Source organism: Phalacrocorax aristotelis, chromosome 15, assembly GCF_949628215.1.
Source record: "Phalacrocorax aristotelis chromosome 15, bGulAri2.1, whole genome shotgun sequence".
In the NCBI taxonomy this organism is placed as follows: domain Eukaryota; kingdom Metazoa; phylum Chordata; class Aves; order Suliformes; family Phalacrocoracidae; genus Phalacrocorax; species Phalacrocorax aristotelis.
This window is the reverse complement of record NC_134290.1, coordinates 10273224-10297616: the sequence shown is the minus strand read 5'-3', so window position 1 is coordinate 10297616 and position 24393 is coordinate 10273224. Positions and strand designations below refer to the sequence as shown.

At 36.7% G+C, this 24393-nt stretch overlaps 1 protein-coding gene across 6 annotated transcripts in view; it reads left to right on the top strand.

Moving 5' to 3' along the window:
* Positions 1-24393, top strand: part of MPHOSPH9 (M-phase phosphoprotein 9) — a 32524-nt gene that overhangs the window by 6188 nt on the left and 1943 nt on the right. For 4 of the 6 annotated variants that reach the window (XM_075110817.1, XM_075110818.1, XM_075110820.1 and 1 more), the window contains 19 exons: positions 1870-2390; positions 4208-4331; positions 6619-6709; positions 7945-8051; positions 8484-8585; positions 9406-9842; positions 10781-10939; positions 12037-12124; positions 12908-13123; positions 14229-14276; positions 14647-14711; positions 16488-16589; positions 18170-18307; positions 19021-19196; positions 19985-20146; positions 20477-20597; positions 21398-21501; positions 22334-22545; positions 23085-23153. In XM_075110817.1, the coding sequence (XP_074966918.1) occupies positions 1870-2390; positions 4208-4331; positions 6619-6709; positions 7945-8051; positions 8484-8585; positions 9406-9842; positions 10781-10939; positions 12037-12124; positions 12908-13123; positions 14229-14276; positions 14647-14711; positions 16488-16589; positions 18170-18307; positions 19021-19196; positions 19985-20146; positions 20477-20597; positions 21398-21501; positions 22334-22545; positions 23085-23153 (3042 nt within the window). Of the gene's footprint in view, positions 1-1869; positions 2391-4207; positions 4332-6618; positions 6710-7944; positions 8052-8483; positions 8586-9405; positions 9843-10780; positions 10940-12036; positions 12125-12907; positions 13124-14228; positions 14277-14646; positions 14712-16487; positions 16590-18169; positions 18308-19020; positions 19197-19984; positions 20147-20476; positions 20598-21397; positions 21502-22333; positions 22546-23084; positions 23154-24393 lie in introns of those variants that run through there. The other 2 variants (XR_012663270.1, XM_075110821.1) reach the window with 2 other exon arrangements.

Here is a 24393-nt window from a genome sequence, read left to right as displayed (position 1 = left end):
CCTAGTGAAAATACTGAAATACGGGCAACTCAACACATTGTAATAAGAATAATAAAAAGACAAAGGTAACAATCTGCTGTTCGGGGTAGAAAAGCAAGATGCTGTATTAGCATTGACGTGACTCTGGGATAAGGCTTGCTCTATGCTGTGTTTCAAGACCAGCTGTGCTTATGAAAAATACATCTTCATCCATGTGAAAACATGGATCAAAAGACCTTGAGTTCATTTTGGAATCAGCAGGGTCAGTCCTTGGCTTATGTGATTTATACACGAGAAGGTGAGTGTGCTAATGACAAATTATCACCATCTGTGGATCATGCTCAGACCGGACTATTAAAGAGGATTTAAAGAAAGAGTTACCTACAATCCCAAAACTACAGAAATGTTGTCTTATTTTTCCCAGGTCTGTTCTTCTCTTGGAATTATCTGTGACTGCCTGTACAAAGTATTGATGACAAAGATTAAATGTCAGCAGGGAATCTGATCAGTTAGTTTGGGTTGGGGTTTTTCCCCCCACAGTTCTGTTTCTTACTTTTTGTTCTTCCTTCTCTACCTTCCCTGACAGAGTTGAACCACAGAATTAAAATGCAAAAGATCTTCATCCTGGATTGTTTTTTTGATTTAGTTTATTTTTTTTTCGTGGAAAGACTGAGCTGAAATTAAATTATTGCAAGTTAATAAAACATATGAGGCTTGGTTCTAACTAGCATTATGTGTAGGTTCCTCTGACATTAAGTCTTACGTTTTACTTCAAAATAACAAAAGTTATTTTTGTTCAATCAGTGCTTCCCACTTGCTATTCGTATGTGAGTAACGTACTGTAGTTCTGTGAAAAAAACATTAGTAGGGTTCCATGTTCTTAAAATTATTGCGAGTCTTTTTTCCCCAGAGGGAATCAGTTTGAAATGTGTTCTTGAAAACAGCTATATGCTCTGGTCTTGTAATGTGTCATAAGAGTTGTGTGCTCATGCAGAGTTCAGTAATTTCAATATAACTGCAGAAGTGCTGATCGCTGCCCAAAGGACAGAGCCCTGGGCCCTGGCATGAAGTCATTTCACAGCGCTTGACAAAAGCATTCGTTGTTTCTCAGAGCTGTTTCAGTGCACGATGCCAGTGCACAACTGTAAAGTTAAAAAAAAAAAATTACTTATCTAATATCCCGAAATAACTCTTCGCAGACATTGTAGACTAAAGAGTAAGTAACCTGTTAAATCTAGTGATTTAATTACAGGTTTGCTCCACTCCGTCAGATACCAAAACAATGAAAATGCAGATTTTTGTGTTACGTGAACCACCTAGTAACATATTATCCAAATCAGGTATTTTAAAGTAAAGTTTTACACAAATAATCTTACAGAGGTACATTATTCCTATTAGCGTAATAGAGTAATGGTTTATGCTTCCATTGAAAGTGTCCTTGCAATCTTTAAAAATGTATATCCAAGTTGTAAATTCTTCTACACCTAAATGCAGCAAAAGACTTTTGTCTACATCTAATGACATACCTAGATAGTTTCTATTTCTTTAGCTGGCTGGTAGGTAACTATAGTTCTGAAGGCATGTAGTGATTACATGCATGCATGTTTGTTTGGTTTGTGGGTTGTTTGTTTTTTTTTTAACATTAATAAATGACTACTGAGCCCTGTAATTCACTGCATGGAATTAAGGATTGTTACCATGGACATTTTACTGTTATGCACAGTATGCATATATCTACTTTATGCATGAGATGTCTACACATCAAAAATTTGGGTTATTTGAAATAAGTACTCTAATTCTCTCACTAATAACATGAATTGAAGATGCATCAAATATAAATGTGATTTGTACCACGAGCTCATAGGAATTTTGCCTTTTGTTTTCCTTTAGCTGATTCAGGATGAGATAAGGCAGTTAGTGAAATTACAGACCAGCAGCTGCCGTGCCGGCAAGAGCAGAAGTTTGCCTGCCAAGCTTCCAGACACTTTTTCATCACCAGAAAGTCAAATGGGAATGCGTTCTGAAACTTTTGAAGAAAATGAGTGCATTGTCAACCAACTTAGATCTAATGAAGCAGAAAGTCAGCCACATGCATCCGATCTGCATCAGGAATGTTTTGCAAACGATGCTTCAATGAATAGTGGGTATGGTACGCTTTCTGCCTCCGAACTGACCCCTAGCGAATCTAATGACAGTAACAAGTGCACGGACCACACGGACAAAACTTCACAAGGACAGGGTGATGCAGCAGTATTGCAGAGTGATGCAGCTGAATCCAGTGTCCAAAATAAAAGAGAATTTTTCCCCAAAAAAAGAGAGGAAAATTTTTCACCAGGAAGGAATGATACTTTAGGTTTTCCTGCTGAGTTTGAACATAAAATTGATGAAGCTCAATGTGGAAAAAAAACGAGGTAAGTGATAAACTTTGCAAATATTTTATTTTAGACAGTCCCCATTCAGTAAACAGCTGTTGGTAACTGGAAACAAGAATTGAATGGAACCTCTTGATTGTAAAAAATACCATGCTGCTTGGTAAATAAAGCCATTTGTTTAGCCTAATATTTCTGTGCATCTGCAGTGTTTTTCTGTTGTAGATGTGTTAGGGAAAAATACAAAAATCTACTTTCTTCTGCAAATATGAGCTAAGATACAGTTTGCATATAGTGTTTATCTGCACACCAGAATTTTAGGTGCTGATTACCAATTTTGTATGACTCATATTTTGCTATTGTGCTCAACCAGTCTTCTTTGCTAGCTTATATGCATGCATTACAGTAATAACTTGTGTCAGACAATGGCCAAACATGTTTGGGTTTTTCTGTTGGTTTTTTTTTTTTGATCTTTCTTTGTTTCGCTGTATATTCAATAGGTGGGTGGACCTACCAAGATCTTTTTTAAAGATAGGATAATGTGGTAGTAATACTGACCAAGGACTGCTCTAGTTGCGCAGAACTTCTATACAATGTACTTTACTCTCCCTGTCAGACCAGGCTGTAATGGCAGTGGCTTCTGGCTTCATGTGGTCATAAGCAGTATCGGAGGTATTGCGGACACTGTGTTGCCTGTGAGTCCCTGATAGTAGTTTGCACAGATAAAAACTTTTTCTCTGTTGGGAAAATGGAGAACTGTGAAAATGAACCTGCATTTTGCTAGTAGATAGCAAAGCACAGAAGCAGCTTCCTTTAGACAGTTTGGTTTGGAAATGTCTTTTTTCAGCATACAAGATAGATCATAACCTCACTGATATGTACGTTCTCTTCCTCCCTTCTGTTGGGGTTTATTCCAGTGTTTCATTCATGTCATCAGTTCCAGGAGGAGGGTAGCTGCAATTCATGGACTGCCAGGGAGACGTAGAGCTGGAGAAGCTCAATTCAAGAGTATTTTTCAGTTTGAAAAACCTCTCTAAGACAAATTTTGAAATTTTTTTTTGTCCTTTTTATAAAAAAATAGAAGTTTTCTTCTTTGAATTACTTTCTGTTTTGTGTAATGAACTCAGTTTGAAGGAAGAAAGGATTCAAACCAAAGTAGAATAGTTCAGTTAGCCCAAACTGTGGTGGTGGTTGTTTTTTAATTTTTGATTGTAACCTTTTTTCATTTTTTCACTGTATGTCCCAAACTGGGACAATATGTAGTTTTTCAAAATGTCACTTTCTAACAAAATGGGAAAATTGTTCCACACCTACCCTTAAGAAGAATTCCAGGATGTCTCCGTTTGTTTTTGTTCTTCTGCTTTTTTTCTTCTGTTTCCTTCTATATCTTGTTTCGATCTTTTTTATCCTTGAAGATTCTCATGAGTTGGAAGGCATCCTTAGTGTGTCTTAGCTGACATCTTTACAACCAGACTGATAACACAATAAGAAAAAACACTGCATTTACGTTCCAGCTTGATTTTGTGGTTTTGATCAGTATTTGCTTGAAAAGACCAAAGAACGGTTGCCTGGCTGAAAATATGGAGCTCTTCGTTATGATTTTTTTTTTTTTGTAGTAGGAAAGCAATTTTGATTATGGACGCAGTTGATTAGCACCTTTTCTTTCAGCAGTTTGTTTGTAGTTTGGTTTTGTTAGTGTTTTGTTTTACTTTTCAAAAAAAGAGTCCTAAAACATTTCAGCATTCATTACTTCATATTATTTCTCAAAAATGCACAACGGCTTGTTTCACATTGAAGAAAAAATTTTATTCATATATCCACTGAAAAGGGAATACATGTGTGTGTTTCTCACCATCTAGTAAATCTTTAACGTCATGGGCACAAAAGTTGAAACAAAATCAGCCAAAAAGAGTACATGCTGGAGAAGTATGTGTGAACTCTATGCAAGAAAATGAGCAAGCAAAGAAATTACCACTTGAGAACGTAAGTCTCTATTTTATGATGTTTCTCTAATTTTATTCTTGTCGCTGGTATTTTTTCAGTGTTATGGTACGTACTGATTCAGCATGCACTTTCATACTTCTCTTTAAGCATTTGAGTAGTGGTGTTCCCATTTTTATGTTTAAAGTTCATGTGGGCAGAGTTTTCTTCTAGGATCATTCTATACCTACTCACATAGCTATTTTGGCTTATTTTATTCTTTGCCTAATTTTTGTCTGAATTTACCGAAGTGGCACGTGCTCTTTCCTTACAGAGATACTAGTCACATTCTCAATTTAAGCTTCAGGTCATGGTAATTTATTGTGCCCTGTAATTTTTGGAAGGATCTTTGATTTCAGCTGGTCATGTCTGTTTCAGTACACAGAAAACTCTGCGTGTGGAGGCATTAGCCACTTTGTTCAGGACAGTAGTATTCTTCCAGATTGGGATTTCAAGTTGCAGGGATTGTTTTTGGTTTAGTTTTGGCTTTTTTAGTGTTCTTAGCAGCTTTTTATGCTAAAATCCAAATGGTTTTTGATTGTGGTTTTTTTTTGTTTTGTTTATGTAAGAATAATACATTCTTTTGTGCCTGTGTATGACTATGATTTGGCTAAATTGGACTACTCCAAGCACAATTACAGCACTAGTTACTAAAAGCAGCCAACCCCCACTCCCCAATAGACCTAGTTGGCTCTTTAGAACCATTTGTAGTAATGCCTATTGCTGTGACTGCTGAATTGGCTCAAAAATGCTTTTTTTGAGAATTTGGTTTGTGGGCCCCCCCCGCCATTCTTGAGTAAATATAATTGTGTACGTCCACAAACCTGATTATTTTGGGGAGGAAAGTTTAATCACGCATAATATTCCTGATCCAAAAGGATGTTATGCAACATGATTATGAGTAATCATCATGCATGTAACTATGAAGTGTTGGAATTACTTTCAGTGTATTAATTGTCACACACCTTTCTCCTTATGCTATTTTTAAGGAAATAATTCCTGCAACTCTGTGAATGACTCCACCTACAAGAGAATAGGAGAGCTAGCAAATATGAATCGCTTGATTCAAGGCAGGGTCTGTTTTCTTTCCTGTGGTCACTGTGAGGGTGATCCAAAAAGGGTGAGGGTAGCTGATTGGACTTGCTGTCTCCACTCCTCTTCTGTTGTCAGTGGAAACAAGATGTTACTGTAAGGGGATATTTCAAACCAGGAGTCAAATTTATCTGCTGTGGATTGTCACTTTTCTCTCAGGTTTTGAAAGTATCTTTGTCTTTCTACTCCTCTGTAAGAATTCAGTTGATACCCCTTCATTTTCCTTTCTTCCTCCTTAGGCAAAGGAGAATACCTAAGTAAAAACATTAAGAGGGACAAAATAGCCTTGAGGTGAGATGGTACTTCATGCAAAAACTTGAAAAGCTTTAGTTCTAATTTTTTTTCTTACTTTCATTAACTCAATGGTTACTATCCTCTTTTAGTGCTCAGTTGTAAGAGGTATATAAATTTCCTAGGTAGTGTGACTAAAGCTAAGACTAAGAGCTGCTGTAATGGAACAGAAAGCCTTAAGTATGGTAGAAAAGAGCAATGTGAGGTAAGCATTTTAAAGCTAGCTGCCCTTACTCAGTTGCTCTTGTATCTTTGCGTTATATGAATGACACTTCTTTCTTTGATTAAGGAAGAGGAGAGTTGTAGCCAATCTTAAATACTGTGGGTTGTTTTTCCATGTGTTGGTCTCACCCTTTTCAAAGTTGTTTCCATGATTAATGCTGGGGAGGTTGCTTAGAAAGTTTGGAGTGATGAGAAGAAGGGTATGTAGCATCTTGTCTATCTGAGATGATAGACAGTGTTTACCTGTGGATTTGTGGTAGGTGGAGTCATAACAGCTGAATGTAAGAAATTCCAATCTTAGGATGAGGAAAGAGTAACTCTTTATTGGTAAGTCATCCCTGTATATACTTGCACCTCTTAAGGAGCAAGAAAGTTTAGATGACTGTCCAAAATGTGTATTTTTGTAATAGTTAAGCTCAAAAATGCTCCACAAATGGACAGGTACGTTACCTTAAAAAATATCAGTATCTTTTAATTATGTGGCTTAGCTTAGTTCTCCTTTTGGCTGTGATTGCCTGGAATATAAAGTGTATAGGTTTTGATTGTGCTGTATGATTAAATTTAACCTCTATGCTTAAAAAGACTACTAACATTTACATGCGATTTCTTAAAAATGGTGCCTGTGATATTTTTTTCCTTGCCTGCCAATTTTCCTTATAAATTTGTTTTTCCTTTGTAATTTTAGACAAACCTTACTGATGCAGCTTTGCCACCTTACACTTTTTACCTCAATCAACCAAATGAAAGTCCAAATTCTTTAGTGTCTGAAGCTTCAGGTATAGTTAATTTTTTGTACTTAAATTTCCTTTCCTTTTGAATTCTCGTTTTTTAAAACTCTTACTAGAATGCACCTCCAGTAACTTTGGGGAGGTGAGGAGGGTTTGAGTACCGACTGTTAAACTTTGATATAGCATAATTCTGCTTTTCTTGCTCTTGTGTTTCAAACTGATGGTAGCTAGCTCCCGTGTATCACTGCTGGCAGATGTAGAACATGCAGCTGTTCTATTTTCTTCAAATTTCTCAACGTTTCAAAGCTGATCTTTATGTTTAAAACTGTTTCAATAATGTAATTACTATTCAAATCATGGTGGGGTATCAAATGACCTTTCAGATATTAGCACAATTGATCTAGTAATCACGGGAGTACACGGTAAGAGCGGCAGAATTCCTGTAAGCCAGGGGCATGATTCAGTAGTTGTGTGAATAGACAAGAGCAAAATAATGCAGTGTGTAATGTGGTGATTCTTTAATTTGGGTGAGGGGGCCGCGTGCGTTTTTGTGTTTTGGTACGGTTTTGCTTTTGTTGCTTTGGGGTGTGTGGGGGTGGGAGGTGGGGGGTTTTTTGGTTGGTTGGGGTCTTTTTGTGACAGCTGAACAACTAATTCACATATTTTGATCATAACAGGGTAGATTCATTTCAGTAACAAACGGGCACAGAGATGCGGCCCTGCAAATGGTGTATATTTATTGCTTCTTCACAACTCGTTAAGAGGGGGACACATACAAGAAATTGAAGTGGGATTGAGTCTGTATCTGTTCCTCTCGTGCCATCCCTCTTAGTCCTGGTAGTCTGTCTTTTTGCATGCTGTAGAGTGCTGTTGAGTACCAAACCAGAGAGTTTGTAGTATCAAGTGGCTCTCTAGGATTATTCCTGGGGTAATACAAGTTTTAAGTGCTACACTGGAATCAGCAGAAATGTAGAAGTTTGTTGTAAATGAGGATCTGTTACTTGAACACCAAAGAGTATATGTTTTCACTGATTTATAGCTTTTGTTACTGATGCTGTGTGATGTAATACTGATGATGTTGCTTGCGCTTTGTATTGAGTTTTTTTTAACTTCTGGTAACAAATGCTTTAGTGAGATTGTTAAGCAATAAATGCAAATAATTAATACAGCATTCTTGATAGCTGATAAAGTAACACTTTACTAATTGATTTTGGGATTCCTGTTCTACAGCAGTGAGCTTGAAATTTGTAATTTTTTTTTCCTTCAATGTTTCTTCTTATCAGGACTTTCATACTGGAAATTAGATGAAAAGGAGATGTATCACTCTTTACCAGAGAATTTTAGAAGTGAGTTCGCTGATATTTTCTCCACAAAAGTATCACCTGATCAGGTAAACCTTGTATGTGTGTTAAAAGTTGCTTGTTGTCTTTGCCTTTTTTTCTGCAATGGAAAGAATCAGCCCTCTAGAAGCTAACTTCTTTGTGAGAACTCTCTTATTAGCTCAGTCTCTCATATTCTGTTCCTTCATTATTCATTTACCCCCATTAATGTCACTTGGAATTTATTGACCTTCTTTTGTCATTTAAAAGAAATTGTGTGTATAGGAGATGAAAAAGACTAACTAGTGTATTAAAGGTGTATGTGCCTCATTAAAGATGCTTTTTTAAACTGGGTGCATTGAATAAAGCCTTCTTCTGTTCTGAACTGCTTTATTAGCTAAACCCACCCCATAACTTGCTTAACTATATTGGGGATGGAGGATTGTGTTCAGAAAAAGTAATGTAGCAATTTTTTCTGTTTGTCTTCTGCTGATGAAACGAAGTTGTCGTCATTGAAGGATATTTATCATAAAAGACAAAGAGAGAATAAGCAGCTGCCAGACCAGGATTTTATGCCTTCTTCCCAGTCAAGTCACCCACCAGAGGTAACGTTAATTTCTTGACTTCATGTCTCAATTTGAAGATACGATCGGTTACAGGCTGTTTTCACATTAATCGGCCCCTGCTGCCACCTCCAGTGTCATGCTGGAACAGCAGTTTGTGCAGCCGTGTGATGAAGCAGATTGGGAAGGGATCCAGCCGTAAAGAGCCTCTAAGAGTACCCTGGGTAAAGAAGCACCTTTGCTGCACAACCTTGAGGATGGCGCAGGGGCGAATCTGCTTACGCTGAGGCTGCAGCTGATGAAATGCACGTGGAACTGCAGTCGCAGAAACAGGGTTTTCTTACTGCTTCCCACAAGACAAGTTCGTTCTACCTGTGATATGGAAGAGGCACAAGGTTGTGGAAATATTCTTTATTGTATCTGTTTCTTTATACAGCTTTCAGTCTTGTACAAAATCCAGTAATGATGGCTACAATGTGACTATCTTGTTCATATAATCCATGAAGTGATTTTTGTAACTGTACAAAGTTATTGTTTTAACCTACAAGCAGACATCAGGGTCCTTCTATTTACATACCTGAAATGTCGAAGGTTTCCTAGAGAGCTACAGATGTTAGATATGTCTTTTATTCTTAATGGAAACTTAGAAACTCAAGTTACAAACGTTGGGAATATATATATATATCATCATCTAAGCTGTTACAGATCCCTTCATCTTGCTTGTTACTACCAAATGATTGTAGCAATATTCAGTATAATTCCTGCAATATATTATACGGATTACTAATGTCTTCAGATAAATTCCATTTACAAGAACAAAAGTTAAATCACAATGTCCATAGTATTGTAACTTATTTCCTAGATCTTGACGTTGGACCCAACCCTGCATATGAAACCAGGTCAGCGGAACCAAGGACGCTGTTTTTTCAATATTCCTGAAGAGACAACTACTTTTTCTCCAGACTCTATGATGGAGCCCAGAATTTCAAGTCATTGTGACACAGACTCTTTTTCACAGACAAGTAATTCATCTCAGTTAGATGATTCTCCAAAATATCCTGCTAGCAGCATAGCTGTGCATTTGGACCTCTGGAGAAATCACCCATTCCAAAATGAAAACAAGACCAGCTGTCCCTTTCCAATGGCATATACGGATGCTAGTAATGATAATTTAGTCAACACTGAGGAGGAAGAAACACTGACTCTAACTCCATCTTCTCTTAGTCAGTGTGCTGACAACAGTTTGCCAGAATGTAGTCTTTCAGTGACATCTGTTGAAGATCCTGTGATAATGTCAAAGTAAGTAATTTTTTTCTTTTTTTTAAAAGTCGTAGAGTTGGTACTTTCATGAAAGAAATGAAACTTAACAATGCTAGAAAAACAAACAAAATATGTGAGTTCTGTTTGATTAGAACATAGCTGGACATCGCTGTGCTTTTTTCCCTTTTTGTCTTTTCCTTTTTTTTCCCTCCCCTGAAGTACACATGGCGTATAAATAGGACAGTAATTTCCCACTTCTTTACAGTTGTTTTTCTTTAGACCGTACTATTTAATCTTCTTCAGACTGCACTGTGTAATGTAAGGCACAGTATTTGTCTTCCGTCTTCCTTGGATGTCAAAGCCTTAATGGGAAGGCAAAACAATTTCTATGTCTTAATGCTTTGGTTATTTCTTTTTATACAATAAAATAAAAACACATACTACTTTCATGGGCTGTATGGGGGGTTAATTTAAGCAGAGACTTCCAAAGTTCTGTGGGCATTATGTTTTCCTATTTAGAGTCAAATGGTGGGAGAAGCACAGAATTACTGTACATAGGAAAAACATCCCCCATTTGCTGTTGAAGCTCTTATGATTTGCACGTGGACAAGCAGACATGGTATATATTCCATGTGTGAGGACTTACGTATGGGTCATGGTTTCAAAATAGTTTAGTGTTTGGGTTTTCCTATTTTAAGTTTCTAGTGCATAGCAAAGGACAGAAGAAAGGATGAAGCGTTGTGTTGTATTTGTATATATTATTAATAATATTTGGATTAATATGAAGACTTCTTCACAAGCACTAGGTGTCTGACACTACTGCCTTACATGACAAAACTTTCTTTGCTTTAATTTGAATGCAATGAAGTTCTGTAAGAGAGAGAGATGCTGAGTTCATTATGTGTGAATGAATAACAGGAATGCATGGTCATGTGGATAGCTGGAAATTTTTTTTTTGTTCTTAATTTTGAAAATAGGATTAGGCAGAACTTGAGGGAAAAACATGCTCGACACATAGCTGATCTACGAGCTTACTATGACTCTGAGATACATAGCTTAAAACAGCAGCTAGAGGCAAGCCATAAAATTGCGGCATCCGGAGACTTGAAGAAAATAAATCAAAATCTTGTTGACAGGTACTGTTTGTCCTTACTTGTCTTCTTCCTCTGTTACATGGTATTCTTTCCACCTCAAAACCTGAGTATGCTTATTTAGAATATCTTGAAAAGTTCATGCCGCCCTTCAATTTAATGCATCTATGATGCTAGTATTTTCCTATTAAATATAAATTTTGCATTATTTAATGCAGTTTAAGATTAGTTTAAAACTATTGTTAAGCAGCAAGTGTGATGTTTGGACCAGTGGTCTTGTCTGACCTGATTTTTGCTGAAGCCAGTATAAGCTTTGCTCAAGAAAGGCTGGCAGGCAGAGGTAGTCCTAAGCAATTTGTAATGGAACTATCTGTGCTCTAAGATAGTGCTCGCCTGTTGTGCTGGTGAACAGCGTCCTTCTTTACCTTTCATGTCAAAACTACAGATGATGTAGCACCAGTCTTGAATTCATTGGTAGCTTTATAAAGCCAATTTGCCAGTCAATGCTCTGTGACCAGATATTACCACTGGAGTCTGCATGCCTCACCTATGTATTCCATTAGATATAACTTGAATGTTTGCTATGTATAGAAGTTCAATGTCATTTTTATATAATTATTGCCAGTCAAAGTACATATTGAAAATTTAGACAGCTAAAACACTTCACAAAATGTATTCCCTTCAGAATAATTGAGAAAGTGTCTGGGTAGCTGGGACTTCTGTACTTATCTTCCAGCACTAGTGTGTTCTAACTATTAAAAGTTACTTCTGAGCAGTCATTTATTGAGTTAAAGTAGCTTGTGATATGATCTCAGTCACTAATTATCACACAGCATCATCAATTAGCTGAAGTGGGATCCTGTTCTGGTGCATCTCAGCTGCTTTTGGTCCTGTAGCACTTATGCTCTGAACCATCTAGAGTCCCTGCATGTGTTTCCAGTTTGCTGCTTGCCTGCCATGAGCACCACAGCCCTTCCGAGCAGAGATGCTGGGTGCTTGCTGCAATGGCTGAAGCCTGGCAGGAGGTCACAGGCAGGGCATCAAATTCATGGGGATGCTTGAGGAAGGAAAGGCAGCTATAAAATGTTGATTTATTCTTTTAAAATTTCAAGAGATTTTTATAATCTGTATCTTCTGAATAGGTGTGACCAGTTAGATGCAGCTCTGAATGAAGCAAGTGCTCGCATAAAAGCCCTTGAAAATAAGAATAATATGCTAGAAAAGCAAGTGGTAAGTATATGTTCTTCATTCAAGTTGCTTTTTAGCTAAAAGGGTAAGAGAATGCACATGTTCATGACTTAAGATGACCTGTGTTTCCCTTTGTCTCTTTTTATTTTCAACTTTTCTCCTTAATATATGACACCAGTCAATATTTTATACCAGTGGCTTTTCTAGCTGAGTTTCTTAAGACTCCCTACTCGAATCATCATCACTTTTGCATATGAACAATCTTTCCAGGTTATCAGGGATCAAACAAAGTTTAAGAGTGAAATATTGTGATGTGTTTACGATGTCTCTCTTGAGAATTTTGTTTAAAAAGTATTTAATTGCTTTCTCTTACGACTTTTTATCACACCTGTGATAAAAGCAACTCTCATCTGCACTGGGGCAAAAATAAAAGTATGTTTATACAGTCTTTCTGGCTAGGTCAGACCAGTTAGTTTATGACTGCATATTTATTGGTCAAAGAACAGGATACATTGTCATGGAAGTTAGACACCTGGAGAGACTAATTCATTCCACCTTTTTTAGACATTTTTCTATGCTGGGAAGCAAGACAATCAGCTGGGATAAGAGGCCTAACCTTTAGCTTTTTTAAGTCCTATAAAATACATCTTTTGGGGTTTAGTCTTCATTTTCAGCCTCTATACATCACAGAAATGAGCAAAAAACTTGTTTAGTTACTGTACAGACATACCCTTGTTTTCTATTTAGATGATTTTTGAATTGTGCTTTGTATTGAAATAAAAATTGCCTGGGTAAGCATTATAATTAATGTTTTTTCTCTTACAGACAGATTGGCGGGAACGCTTTTATGCGGTCAGTAATACTTCCAAGGTTTTGCAAGAACGTATTGAAGAAATGCGCACAAATAATAAAGAGAAGGATAACACTATCAGTCGACTAAAATCAAGGCTTAAAGATCTAGAGGAAGCATTTGAAAAGGCTTACAAGTTGTCTGATAATAAAAATACAAGGCTAAAGGAAGAAAATAAAATGTTTCAAAATGTAAGTAAGGAAATGGGCAATGGTGTTTAGAATTGCACAGCATGTTACGACCACAGCAGGTCCTGGGTGTTTTGGAAAACAACTCCGAGTTTACCATTGTAAAGTCTTAAAGCACATCCAAGAGAACACAAATTATTCAGCTGACTACTTAGTAGACTAGGTGTTAGGTGATCCCATGGACCTAAAAGATATGTAAAAACAACTATTGAAGGCAGCAAGTGTGTACTTGGTGTGATAGCACTTATCATGATCTGTCTCAGGTATTGGATTACTCAATGTGCTATTAGTTAGCTTTATTTTTGGAGGTATTACAGGAAATTATTTTGGAACAAGTTATTTTTTCCTTAAGCTTAGTAGGAATGGGCTTAATTTCTTTCATAAGTTATCACAACTAGCTAAAACTGTTAGTTCTGTGTATTATTTTAGACTGAATTATTAATCTGATTCTTCAGTAATAGCATTATGGAATGTTTAAATGGATTGGAAAAATTGGTTTTAGCTGGAAAAGCTAACTCATACTGTAACTCCTTTTTTTACAATGAAAATTTCAAAATACAAAGTCAGCTTTAAATTCAGAAATTTTACTCATTCATTCAGGTCCTTCAGTGTCTTTAGAGGTAAATCATAGAATCATTAAGGTTGGAAAAGACCTCTAGGATCATCAGTTCAAACTGTCAACCCAACACCCCCAGGCCTCCTAAACCATGTCACAAAGTGCCACGTCTACATGTTTTTTGAACACCTCCAGGGATGGTGGCTCTGGGCAGCCTGTTCCAATGCCCAACCACTCTTTCAGTAGAGAAATTTTTCCTAATATCCAATGTAAATCTCCCCTGACACAGCTTGAGGCCATTTCCTCTTGTCCTAAAATAATTTGAAAATCAGAAATAGGTTGTATGAATAGCTCTGTCTCCTCTTGTCCTGTCTAGCTTTTTGTTCCAATTAGAAGATGCTAGGACTTAAAAAAAACCCACAATATTCTGTATCCCATGTAGAATATGCACGTTAGACATGCAATTTAGATGATTTCACAGCAGTCAACAAAACTGTTAATTGTATATAGTCTCAGTGTGGGTTGGTTTGTTCTTCTTTTGTTTTGTTTCAGCTTTTAGGAGAATATGAGTCCCTTGGAAAAGAACATGAAAGAGTAAAGGTAAGTATATGCTAGTTAATTTAAAAAAACCTCAAACATGCAAAATATGTGATAATGTGCCATAGAATTAAGTGGGCTAACTTAGGTATTTTGAAAAAGATCAAACGTAAAGATCCATATTTATTTTAATTGATGGCTTCTTACTACATCTTCAGAGCCTGGGAAAGGGAAAAGGAGGGAGTTCAGAACGCGTTGTTTTCAGTCATCGACAGCAAAAATACTGCAAAATCAGCCAAAGCAATTTAATGGACCTCCCTTTCAAATAGGAAAGCATATTTAACACATTGTTTTCAAGACTGATGTACATTTTTCTTTTAATATACTTCTGTAGTTTCTAGGCCTTTTACTTTTTTCCATTGTGTGCTTGTAGGATACATTAAATGCAACTGAAAACAAATTGCTTGACGCAAACACACAGATATCTGATCTGAAAAGGTAAATGCAAAACCATCTTACTACTACTTTAACAATATGAAATACAGGCTGTGGCTTAAACATTAACTCCTAGATTATGAAGCCAGCAGATCTTGCTATTTTAATTACATCTTATGAAGCATTTCATGTTGCTTTGTTACTTTATACACATTGTAAAAATCTTATTATTCTAGGATATGTATTTTTTTCTAATTCCTCTATCACAGTATCTTCCGGTGGGATTTTCTGATGGTTGCCACTCAGCTAGCCTGGCCAGTCCACTGCTCAAGCTTTTACTGCTACAGTTGTCTCGCAGGAACCCCATCGTCAACTAACCAGTCTCTGTTCTGGTTTTCAGAAGCGAGGATGCTGACAGGAGTTTCCTGTTCAAGATTATGGCTCCTAGGCATGAATAAAGGATAGAAAGGTGTTCAATGTATAGAGCAGGAATAATATCTCCTGTGGATGTCCCTCATGCTACCTGGATCTATTTTTTGTTTGGGAGAACAGAAATCCATTGAGATTTATACTTTCTGGGTAGGCCCTAGGCAAGACATATATGACCATCAAGGGGTTTATAGTTATAAGCATATCCTCTACTTTGGGATTTCCCAGCCATCCCCTGTCAAGGGTGTTAAACAGCACACTTGCCCAGGAATGTCTAGTGAGGTGGGAGGAGAGGACATCTGAGAGGGCTGTAGAGCAGGCATTGTAGAACTGTAGTGAGGTGATATTTCACATCATTCGTCTCCCTTTGAGGTTCTTTTGTGGGTATGTGCTGTTGTAATTTCCTTTTATGTTTTTATATGAGCAGCTGAAACCTAGACTGTTAGGAAGATTTTTTTTTTTTTTTAAATGTGTGGGTTTGATGATTTTTCGAAAAACGTGGCTACAAGTTTCACCTCAAAATTTATTCCAGATGTTACTGCCACCAAGCATTAGCCTGTGCCTAGTCTTTAGCCAAAACCAGAAAAATAGCAAAACTGATACTTGGGAGATGTCACAGTCCTTTTCTTTGCTGCTCAGATCACCCAATTTTTAAAGTAGAAAGAATGAATAGGAAGAATTTAAGAAAGGAACAGAAGGAAGCCAAAACTACCCTGCCTTAAATTTTTATTGGGACTGTTGAGGAAATGAAGATAGTGTGAAGGACAGTTCAGTCAAGTATTGGTGCATCTGTTTTCCTGCCTGATTCTTGATGCTGCTGGCTAGGGACTATTCCAGACTGGGGAAACTAGTGGAAAAAGGAGATTTTTTGTTTGTTTGTTTGTTTTTTCATATCCTGCTCCAAACCCCTGTATTTCTACCCTCCAAGTAGGAAATGCCTAAGATTGTGTTGCATTGCCAAGGGCTGGTTCACTGAAGATCTGGATTGCAATATGCGGGGGAGAGGAAAATCATGTGAAGAGCCTGAGCAGCAGGCTGGTGGAGTTAGCTGAGTGACATATAGGAGAAAGAGCCACTCATTGAAACCAGTGTCAGGGAGGCTTTTGTACAAATACATAGTCTCAGGAAGGAAAAAATGTTCTTTTTTTGTTTTCCCTAATCCCTCTGAGTTGAATGTTTTGATCCACAGCAATATCTCCTGGTCCCATCTTTCTAGCTAGGTTACCTGTCTTATTTAACTTAAAATTAAAATACATATTTATATACGTATTTAGATAAAAATGTAGTAGCTGCTCTTGTTCTTCTGAATCAGCTAGGATATCTGAATAAAAATGAATAAACTGTAAGAAATATATCTCTTTCATGTCTTTTAAATCATCTTACAATGCACATTTGCTATGTCCACATTAGGACAATTTCAAAACTTGAAGCTCAGCTCAAGCAGGTAGAACATGAAAATATGTTGAAACTTCGCCATATTACTGAAAGTCATTTAAGAACCTCCTGTGCCAAGTAAGTGAATATTCCAACACCATGAAAAGAGGTCATGTGCTATAGAATACTTCTTTATCCATTTTTAGCCAAAACATATTAAAGAGATTTCGATCCATAGGCTAAACTGGATTAAACGCATGACATAATCCAGAGACTTCACATGCCAAGAAATTATTAAAAACAAGTAAATACTTTGAATAATATATGTGTGACTTGGCAGACTGTCTCTAGTCTTCCTAAATGAGTGTTTGTTAGCTCTCAGTTGTTCAGCTGAATAAGGATTCCCATGCTGAACAAAGATCTTGGGAATAAAATCCTAGTGGTCCAACTCAACATTAGAGGTTTTCTTTGTGTCTTTATGTCATTGATTGGAGAAGCTGATTGTTACATTTTGTTTCTAAATATAGTTTGTACAGGTAGCCTGAGAGTAGAGTGGACGTTCAATTAGAATGCGTACTCTAGTTTTAATTGTGAATTTGTTACGGAAATTAAAGTTGGCTTGTGTTCTGTTTTGCCCCTTTTATATGTTAAAGACCTGAAAAGCTTTGTGCCCCCCACCTTTTTTTTTTTTTTTTTTTTTTTTTTTTTTTTTAATTGCTTAGTTATGGCTTCTTGGGTGTCTCTCCCAGTTCAATACTGATGTTGTGAAGCACAAAATGATAATCTAACATGTTTTTGTGGATGTCCATTTGTATATATTGAACTGTAGTATTTTGGGGGATCTGATTTTTGATGATTATAAAGATGCAAGTAATTTATGTATTAACGTATTACAGGGACAAATTTCTGTTTGAAGCTATTTCAATATTTATGAACAAGATCCCTCAACAATTAACAGAAAGAACCTGAACATGGCAGACCATGTTCATCAGGGAGGAAGATGTGAGAGCCAGTATGGATTTGGAAGTTAATCTGTCCCTAGCTGATCTCAAAGGCTCAAAGAAAGCCTCATTCTGATTGAATGCACAGCAGGATGAATTTACAGAATAGTAGTGACAGTTCATAGCTTGAGTAAACAAGAATCATTTTTTCTTAATTATCATCTATTTTCCTGTGGTAAAAAAAAAAAATCACATTTTTCTTCTAATATTTCAAAAGAATATACTCGTTGATGCTTAGTGTTTATCACTCTCAGGTCATCAACAGTGACTTTTTCTTGTTTGTGTTTGTTTTATTTATGTTTCTTAGTGACTAATAAATGGTGTCAAAAGGAAAGCTGGGATCAGATGCTCTGAACTATTAGAGTAATTTACACCAAAATGGTTTTGTTTACTTAGTTGAGAACTACTTGTTACCCAAACTTTGGTCTGAAGAAGCAGCAATAAGTTACAAGATTTTTGTGGAGTTTAGACTGAAATCTTAACATAAGACTTTAAAATTTTGTTTTACCGTACAAATGTCTTAAAAAGCAGTTATTTTTCCATAGTATTTACAGGTTTATTGTATAATTTATTATTGTTTCTGTTTAGCTAGAATAAATAACTAGATTTTATTAATATTTTTTTCTTAAATTAAAAAACCGTTAGGTTTTACTACAGGCAAAATGACCCCCACATTCAAAGCCTTTTAATAATTTTGAAGGTTTTCTGTTCCCACAGCAAGTTGGCAACTCCTGATGTCAGCAGGCGAAAGTGGTTGATACCAGGAGCAGAGTATTCAATCTTCACCGGCCAGCCTTTGGAAGTCCAGGAAGGTCCAAAAGATAACAGATTAGAAGAAACCTATATTCCTTCTTGGTGAGTTGGTTTCCTTTCATCTCCACTATGATGTAAAGTTGAACACTTCTAAAAATAGTTTTATCCAGAATTGACTAGATTCATATTTCTGGATTTTGAACTTGTTAAATAGAGTTGTAAAAAAATTTCCCGATGTTGTAGATGCTACACAATTGCTTAAAAACAAAATAACCTTCTTCCTTCACTAACATGGTATGAAGCAAGCAGCAGCAGCCTTCAGTGCCTTCCTTGAAATATCAGAAAGCTTCAACCGCGTCTTGTGCCACTGCCTTTACGTTCTCTGTGGTTGTGTCTGCTACTCTGAGTTTGGACACTGTGTGCTCTGTTGTGCTGGCTGTGAGCTGTAGTGGTTGGCTGCAGCTTTCCTCTAGCATGAAGCTTTGGGTGTAATTTCTCAGTAGTTTGACTTCTTCCCCAGAGGTTTATAAAGCCTCTGTCAGGATGTATTTAGTTCTAACAACATGTTGGGTCACCAAACGTAACTCGTACTGTTCAACTTTAGATTCTGGAATTGGCTATAACACAATCTTCTGAGGTTCTTGGCTGTAATTAAAAAGCACCCTTAAAATGTTTGTTTTGATGACTCTAAACATCAAACTAAATTTCTCCAGGTTTTTGTGTATTTAGCTACTATATGGACATATGAAATAGTGTTTGTTTTTTTTTTTTTTTAAAATTATCCTTTTTCCCCCCAATGCCTCACATCCTTTAAGGCACCATTCTCCTCCTGAAAAAGACTCCTCACAAGAAGACTCTTCAACAAACACAATAGAAAAGAAAGAAAATGGGATGTCAGAAGCACCAATTATAAAAGCCTTTAAAGAACTTGAAGAAGGAAAAGCATTTAAAGATTGGGGTACACAAACAGAAAAAGATGACACATCAACTAGTAAATTTTATTTTTGTATTCCTGAACTTGTCTTTACTGGCTTTTCTTTGTTTGTATGTCTTTTGGTTTTGTTATTCTCAGCATTAAAGTCCATCGGGCTTGAGTGATGGCTTAAAAACAATTCTGGCATGCAAACTGCTGGAGTTTTCCTAAGAAAATTCAAAATTACATACAGCTAAGTAACTTGTTTAAAATAGAGGGAATGCAAAGGTTGTTGTTAGGTCTCAAGCTACAAAGTGGTTACCGTCCTTTTTCTAAGAATATCTTAGTATTCATAAACAGTTAATGGAGCCCTAACAAAGCTCTGGCTGGCTGTGCATCCATTTTAGTTTTGTTCTCATGGTGTTGTATCAGAATGTTATTAGGGGAGCTGGCGTTTGTGCTGCAGGACTGTGCTGAGCCCTTCTAACAACATTGATTTAGGAAGCCTTGTAACTAGAAAACACTGAGTCTTTCTTAAATGCTTATATCCTTGGTTCGGGCAGGCATTCCAGCCCTCTTTCCCAAAAGATGCTTTTGTCCTGCTTTCCACTGTCTCTGTTAAATCAGTGTTATTCAGCATAGTTTTTCCCACATGCACTGCAAAAGATCCTTTTTCATAAATTAAACTATCTGTTTCATGACTATGATGAGCAGGAAGCAAGACTTGAGCAAAACAGCACAAATATGTTGCTGTTAGGCAGACTAAGTGCAGTCTTTGTACAGTAAAAGCTGAGTATAGGAGAATATTTGTGAGTTCTTGTATTGAAAAAGATTGATTAATGTAATAACGTCTTCCTTTTAATTAGAAACATCAAATCGACGTCAAACTGTTGGGTTTGAAACTTCTTTAGTTGCTAACCGATCCCCAGAGAAAGCTAAAGACCAACACAGACTGAAACGGTACAGCTCCCCTTCTGGCCAGAGGTCATCGTCCCTTCCTCCTTCCAACAGGAAATCAAATACTCCAAGTAAGTGCTTTTCTGAAGTTTGGTTTACATTACTCAAAAAAGTAGAAGCAAATAATGAAAGGCTGCTTTAGAAGAAAGAAAAATAAAGATAGGATTTCTGCATTATTCTAACAGTCTGGGAAAAAAAAGCTTGTCTATAATAATAGAAAATGTGAGAGTTCTAAGTTTATTTTCTTTTTTCTATGTTGCAATGCACTTTTCGTCTAATGTAAATGAAGATGTAGGCAGCTTTGAAAAGCATTCTTTTAAGATGTAAGCATCTGATCACATACGTGATTGAGAGATACTGGACTGGGAGAGTTTTAGGTAGTTAAACATCGTCTTTTGCAGCAAGAAGAGAGATAATGTTGGCACCAGTGTCTGTAACATACAGCCCAAAACGATCTCCAAAAGAAAACCTCTCTCCTGGATTTAGCCATTTGCTTAGCAAAAATGAAAACACAGTGACAAGGTACGAGTCTTGTGAATACAATTGTGCTCTGATTGTTATTATAGGAGCGGTGTGTTTATGCAGGCTTAATGCTGCTGTTTCTTGTTCATTAGAAAATAAGTCACCTGAAGATTTCTGAATATAAAATTAAGTTTTACTTTTTAAAATCTGGCAGAAGAATCTAGAATGATTTCCCATCTTTAGCATTTGCCAAGATGAGAGGTTGGGTTTACTATCGACATAACATTGATCCAGTGACAAAGAAGTTACAGAGGAATTGTTCTGTGGAGTAAGTCCAGATCTATGTGCTGCTTATCAGGAGATGTACATAGAAGTTGAAAGTTGTATCTACCTACCTGTCATGACACCTACAAGCACGTTAAAAAATACATAACTTTCTGCTAACTGTAGTAGGTACTACGGTTTCTATCGTGATCTTTGCTTGGCAAGGCTTGCAGAGTTTGAGAACATACTTAGCTGCGAGATCAAAGTGTAGGGCATGTGCATGAGGAAGAAGCGTCCAACACCACTACGATGGTTCTTGAGGATGACAATATGGGAGCTTGGTGTGTTTGGGAGTGACAGCCTGGCCTGCTTCTGAAAGAAAGTCACATGAATGAGGGGTTTTGGTGTGTGCAAACAGGAGTATTTTGGGGTATGGTACTAATGAGCAGTAATCAGACGACTTCCAATGCCTGTGGGATAGAAATAGTTTTATAAGAAATTTGTTTATTTAACCAAAAGGTGAAAAAGTAGAAAACATGGTATTGCCTGATACATGATTTCTAGCAAGTAATTGTTGTGTTCTTCCTACTTTGTAGATTTGATATACTTCTAGATGACCTGGAAACTGGTCCTACAACTACTTCACAGCACAGTAATCCAAGAAAAAAGCTCCAGTTTCTCTCACTAGACGATATAGAAGGTAATCTGTCAACACAGGGGAAAACTGTTCTTTCTTTTTTTACCATAATTTCTTCCACACTGGCCACAGCTGCTTAAATAGAAAGCTGACACTTTACTCCATGAAGTCCAACTTTAAAAAATCCTCTAAATCTTGTCTTATCCCTGTAGATAAACACCATTCATACAGTATTTTATTTTTATGTATATGTGTGTGTGCACAAATACAATGGAACAGCAAAAATAATTAAATTGAGAAAGAAGGGCAATATGTTTTCCTGTGCTTAACTCAGTTATACAATGCATATCTTAGTAGGGTATATATTAAGATGTACATACTTGGTCATACTAATAAAATACTCTTTGCTGTCTGTAATGCAATGTTTAGCAATAGAAATTTATAATAAAGCCAGTTGTTTCTGACTTTTTTAAATAATTGATTGAACCAAATCTTTTCTTGTGTTTGTAATTCTTGTCACAATGTTATCCTTTTGTTTTTATTAATGCATTTATTTAGACCAGTATTTTCATGACAACAAGTCTACTTGGTGATATTTGGAAATGTTGTACCAGTAAAAGTAATTCCTAATTAGCACAGTACTGTAATCTGTTTGTTAACCAAAAAATATGCTGTGTTATAAAGATGGCTTGAAAGATGACACATACAAATGTTTTGCATTCTTCTGGGAAGTTTGCTTAAGGCAAGCTAATGAGGCTTTGCTAGTTGCTATCATCAGTTTATGTTCTTCCAACATCACACTGCTTTTCTTGTTATTAGTTTCTTTTTCTGTCCTATGTAATAATTTTCCCAGACAATCACAAAGCAAATTAAAAGACCCCTATTTTGTTGATAGGAAGGCAGCATGCTGGTGTCAGACACAGCTCTTGTGCTGAATCCGTCAATACTGGAATGAAGAAAGCAACAGCTTGGGATGAGAGGAGCGTAGCACAAAAATATGAGCCAGTGCTATCGCCTTGTGAGGGAGACTTCAAGTATGCAGCAAGGATTAAGTCTCTGGCTGAAACAGAGAGGCTTTTTGATGAGCTGACTCAAGAAAAGCAACAGGCAAAGATTATTTTTATTTTAAAGTTGTGACAAAACATAATTGTTGTATGAGAGGTGAGGGAGGTAGCCATACACCTATGCAATGCATGGCTGAAATTCATTCATAATTTCTTGTGTTACCCAAGGAATGTGCCATTATCATTCCGTGCTCTACTTCCCATACTGCAGCCCTCGTCTGTCCCTAACTTCATTAAAGGAGAGTCATTTTAATGTAAACACAGTGTGGATAGAAGGGTTGGAGTGAATTTACTTTCTTAATGGACAATGCTTTAAATCAGCCTTTCAAACAAGAAAGGTTACTCTGACAAGCAAGAGTGCTCTATTCAGAATGATCCTTGAGAGGGTCTGCTTAGGAATGTTAACTTTCCTATCGGTTTTGTGTGGCACAGTATTCTGGTAACATAAGTTGGTGTTTAAGACCAAGACTGGATGTGTATCTGTAATCTATACACCTCACCTCTCCTTTGTAAGATGAGTTAGGAAGGCTTATACTGGCTCTTGAAACTATAATTTACAGCTGAAGTATTTTCTGTTATTAGATTGAGGCTGCATTGAGTCGAATACCTTGTTCTGGTGGAAGAATGACCTTGCAAGCAAGATTAAATCAGGTGAAAAAGCTTCTACATATGACTGTTCTCTTAAGTTGCTCTTTCACAACTTGAGAATATATAGTGTAGATGAAAGTTCCACTATACAGTAAGCGCAATTACTATGGGAATTTTTCCATACCACTGAGAATTGTTCCTGAAAATGGCTGAATTATGAATCTGTGTGAAAGATGGTCTCTATTCTGTAGACTTTACTGCATTAGAAGATAATTGGGAAGTTACTGCCAGTTAATTACAAACACACTCTGACTTGCTGTGTAACAGGTGTAAGTCTGGATAATTTGTACGCAGGTGATTCAGAAAAGAATAATGAGCCCTGCAAATGTTTTATTTCCACCACAAACTGACAACTTTCCTTTTGTGTGTGTATATATATACACACATGTAAAGAAAAAGTGTGTGTGTATACATCTGTATATGTACTACATAGTGTATATTCTGCATAAGACTGTATCTTCTATTTTTTTGTACATGGGATGCATTTTTTCCAAATTACTGCAACAATAGTCTGTTCTTGCGATAACACCGAGAGGTGGATAAAGGCCATTCGGAAAATGCAGCGGCTATGAAATAGATCCATGAAGCTGTAGAGAGGGTGTTGTGCTGTAGAGGAAAGTGCAAAGTTTTGTTTGTTTTTGTTTGGTTGGGTTTTGTCTATTTGAAAGTATAAAGAAGAAAATAACAAGGCAAAAGTAAGTCGTGTAGGTGAAGCATAGGTGCCGTCTTCGGAAAGCTCTGAGACGCTTGTTTTTATCAAGAGTGCGAAGTTGTGTTTTAGAGGTGTCTGCGAAGCCTGCGAATTCAGCATCTCCTAAATAGTAATCCTGGGGCTTGTTATCAATTTATCAGTTTGAAAGTAAAAGTGCATTCCAGTAAATCAATACTGCTGCCAACTACAGTGGTCAGCTGTTTCCTACATGTTATCAGCCTGTCCTGATTTTTGTCAAGTTTATCTTGTGGAGTTTCATAAGTCATGTGGGAAAAAACCAAAATACCTGAAACAGGGTGTTTTGTGTGGGTTTTTTGTGTTTTGTTTGTTGTTGTTTTTTTTTAAAAAAAAGCCAGCACCCCACAAATGCACGCACGCGCGCGCGCGCACACACACACACACACAAAAAACATGAAAAGTTTGTAGGTCTGGCTCTAGTTTCTGGGTGCTATCGGAATCCTAGTAATGTGTCAAAAAGGGATACCAGTCGAATATTGGAATAATAGTAGTGTTTTATTGTAGAAGGATCAT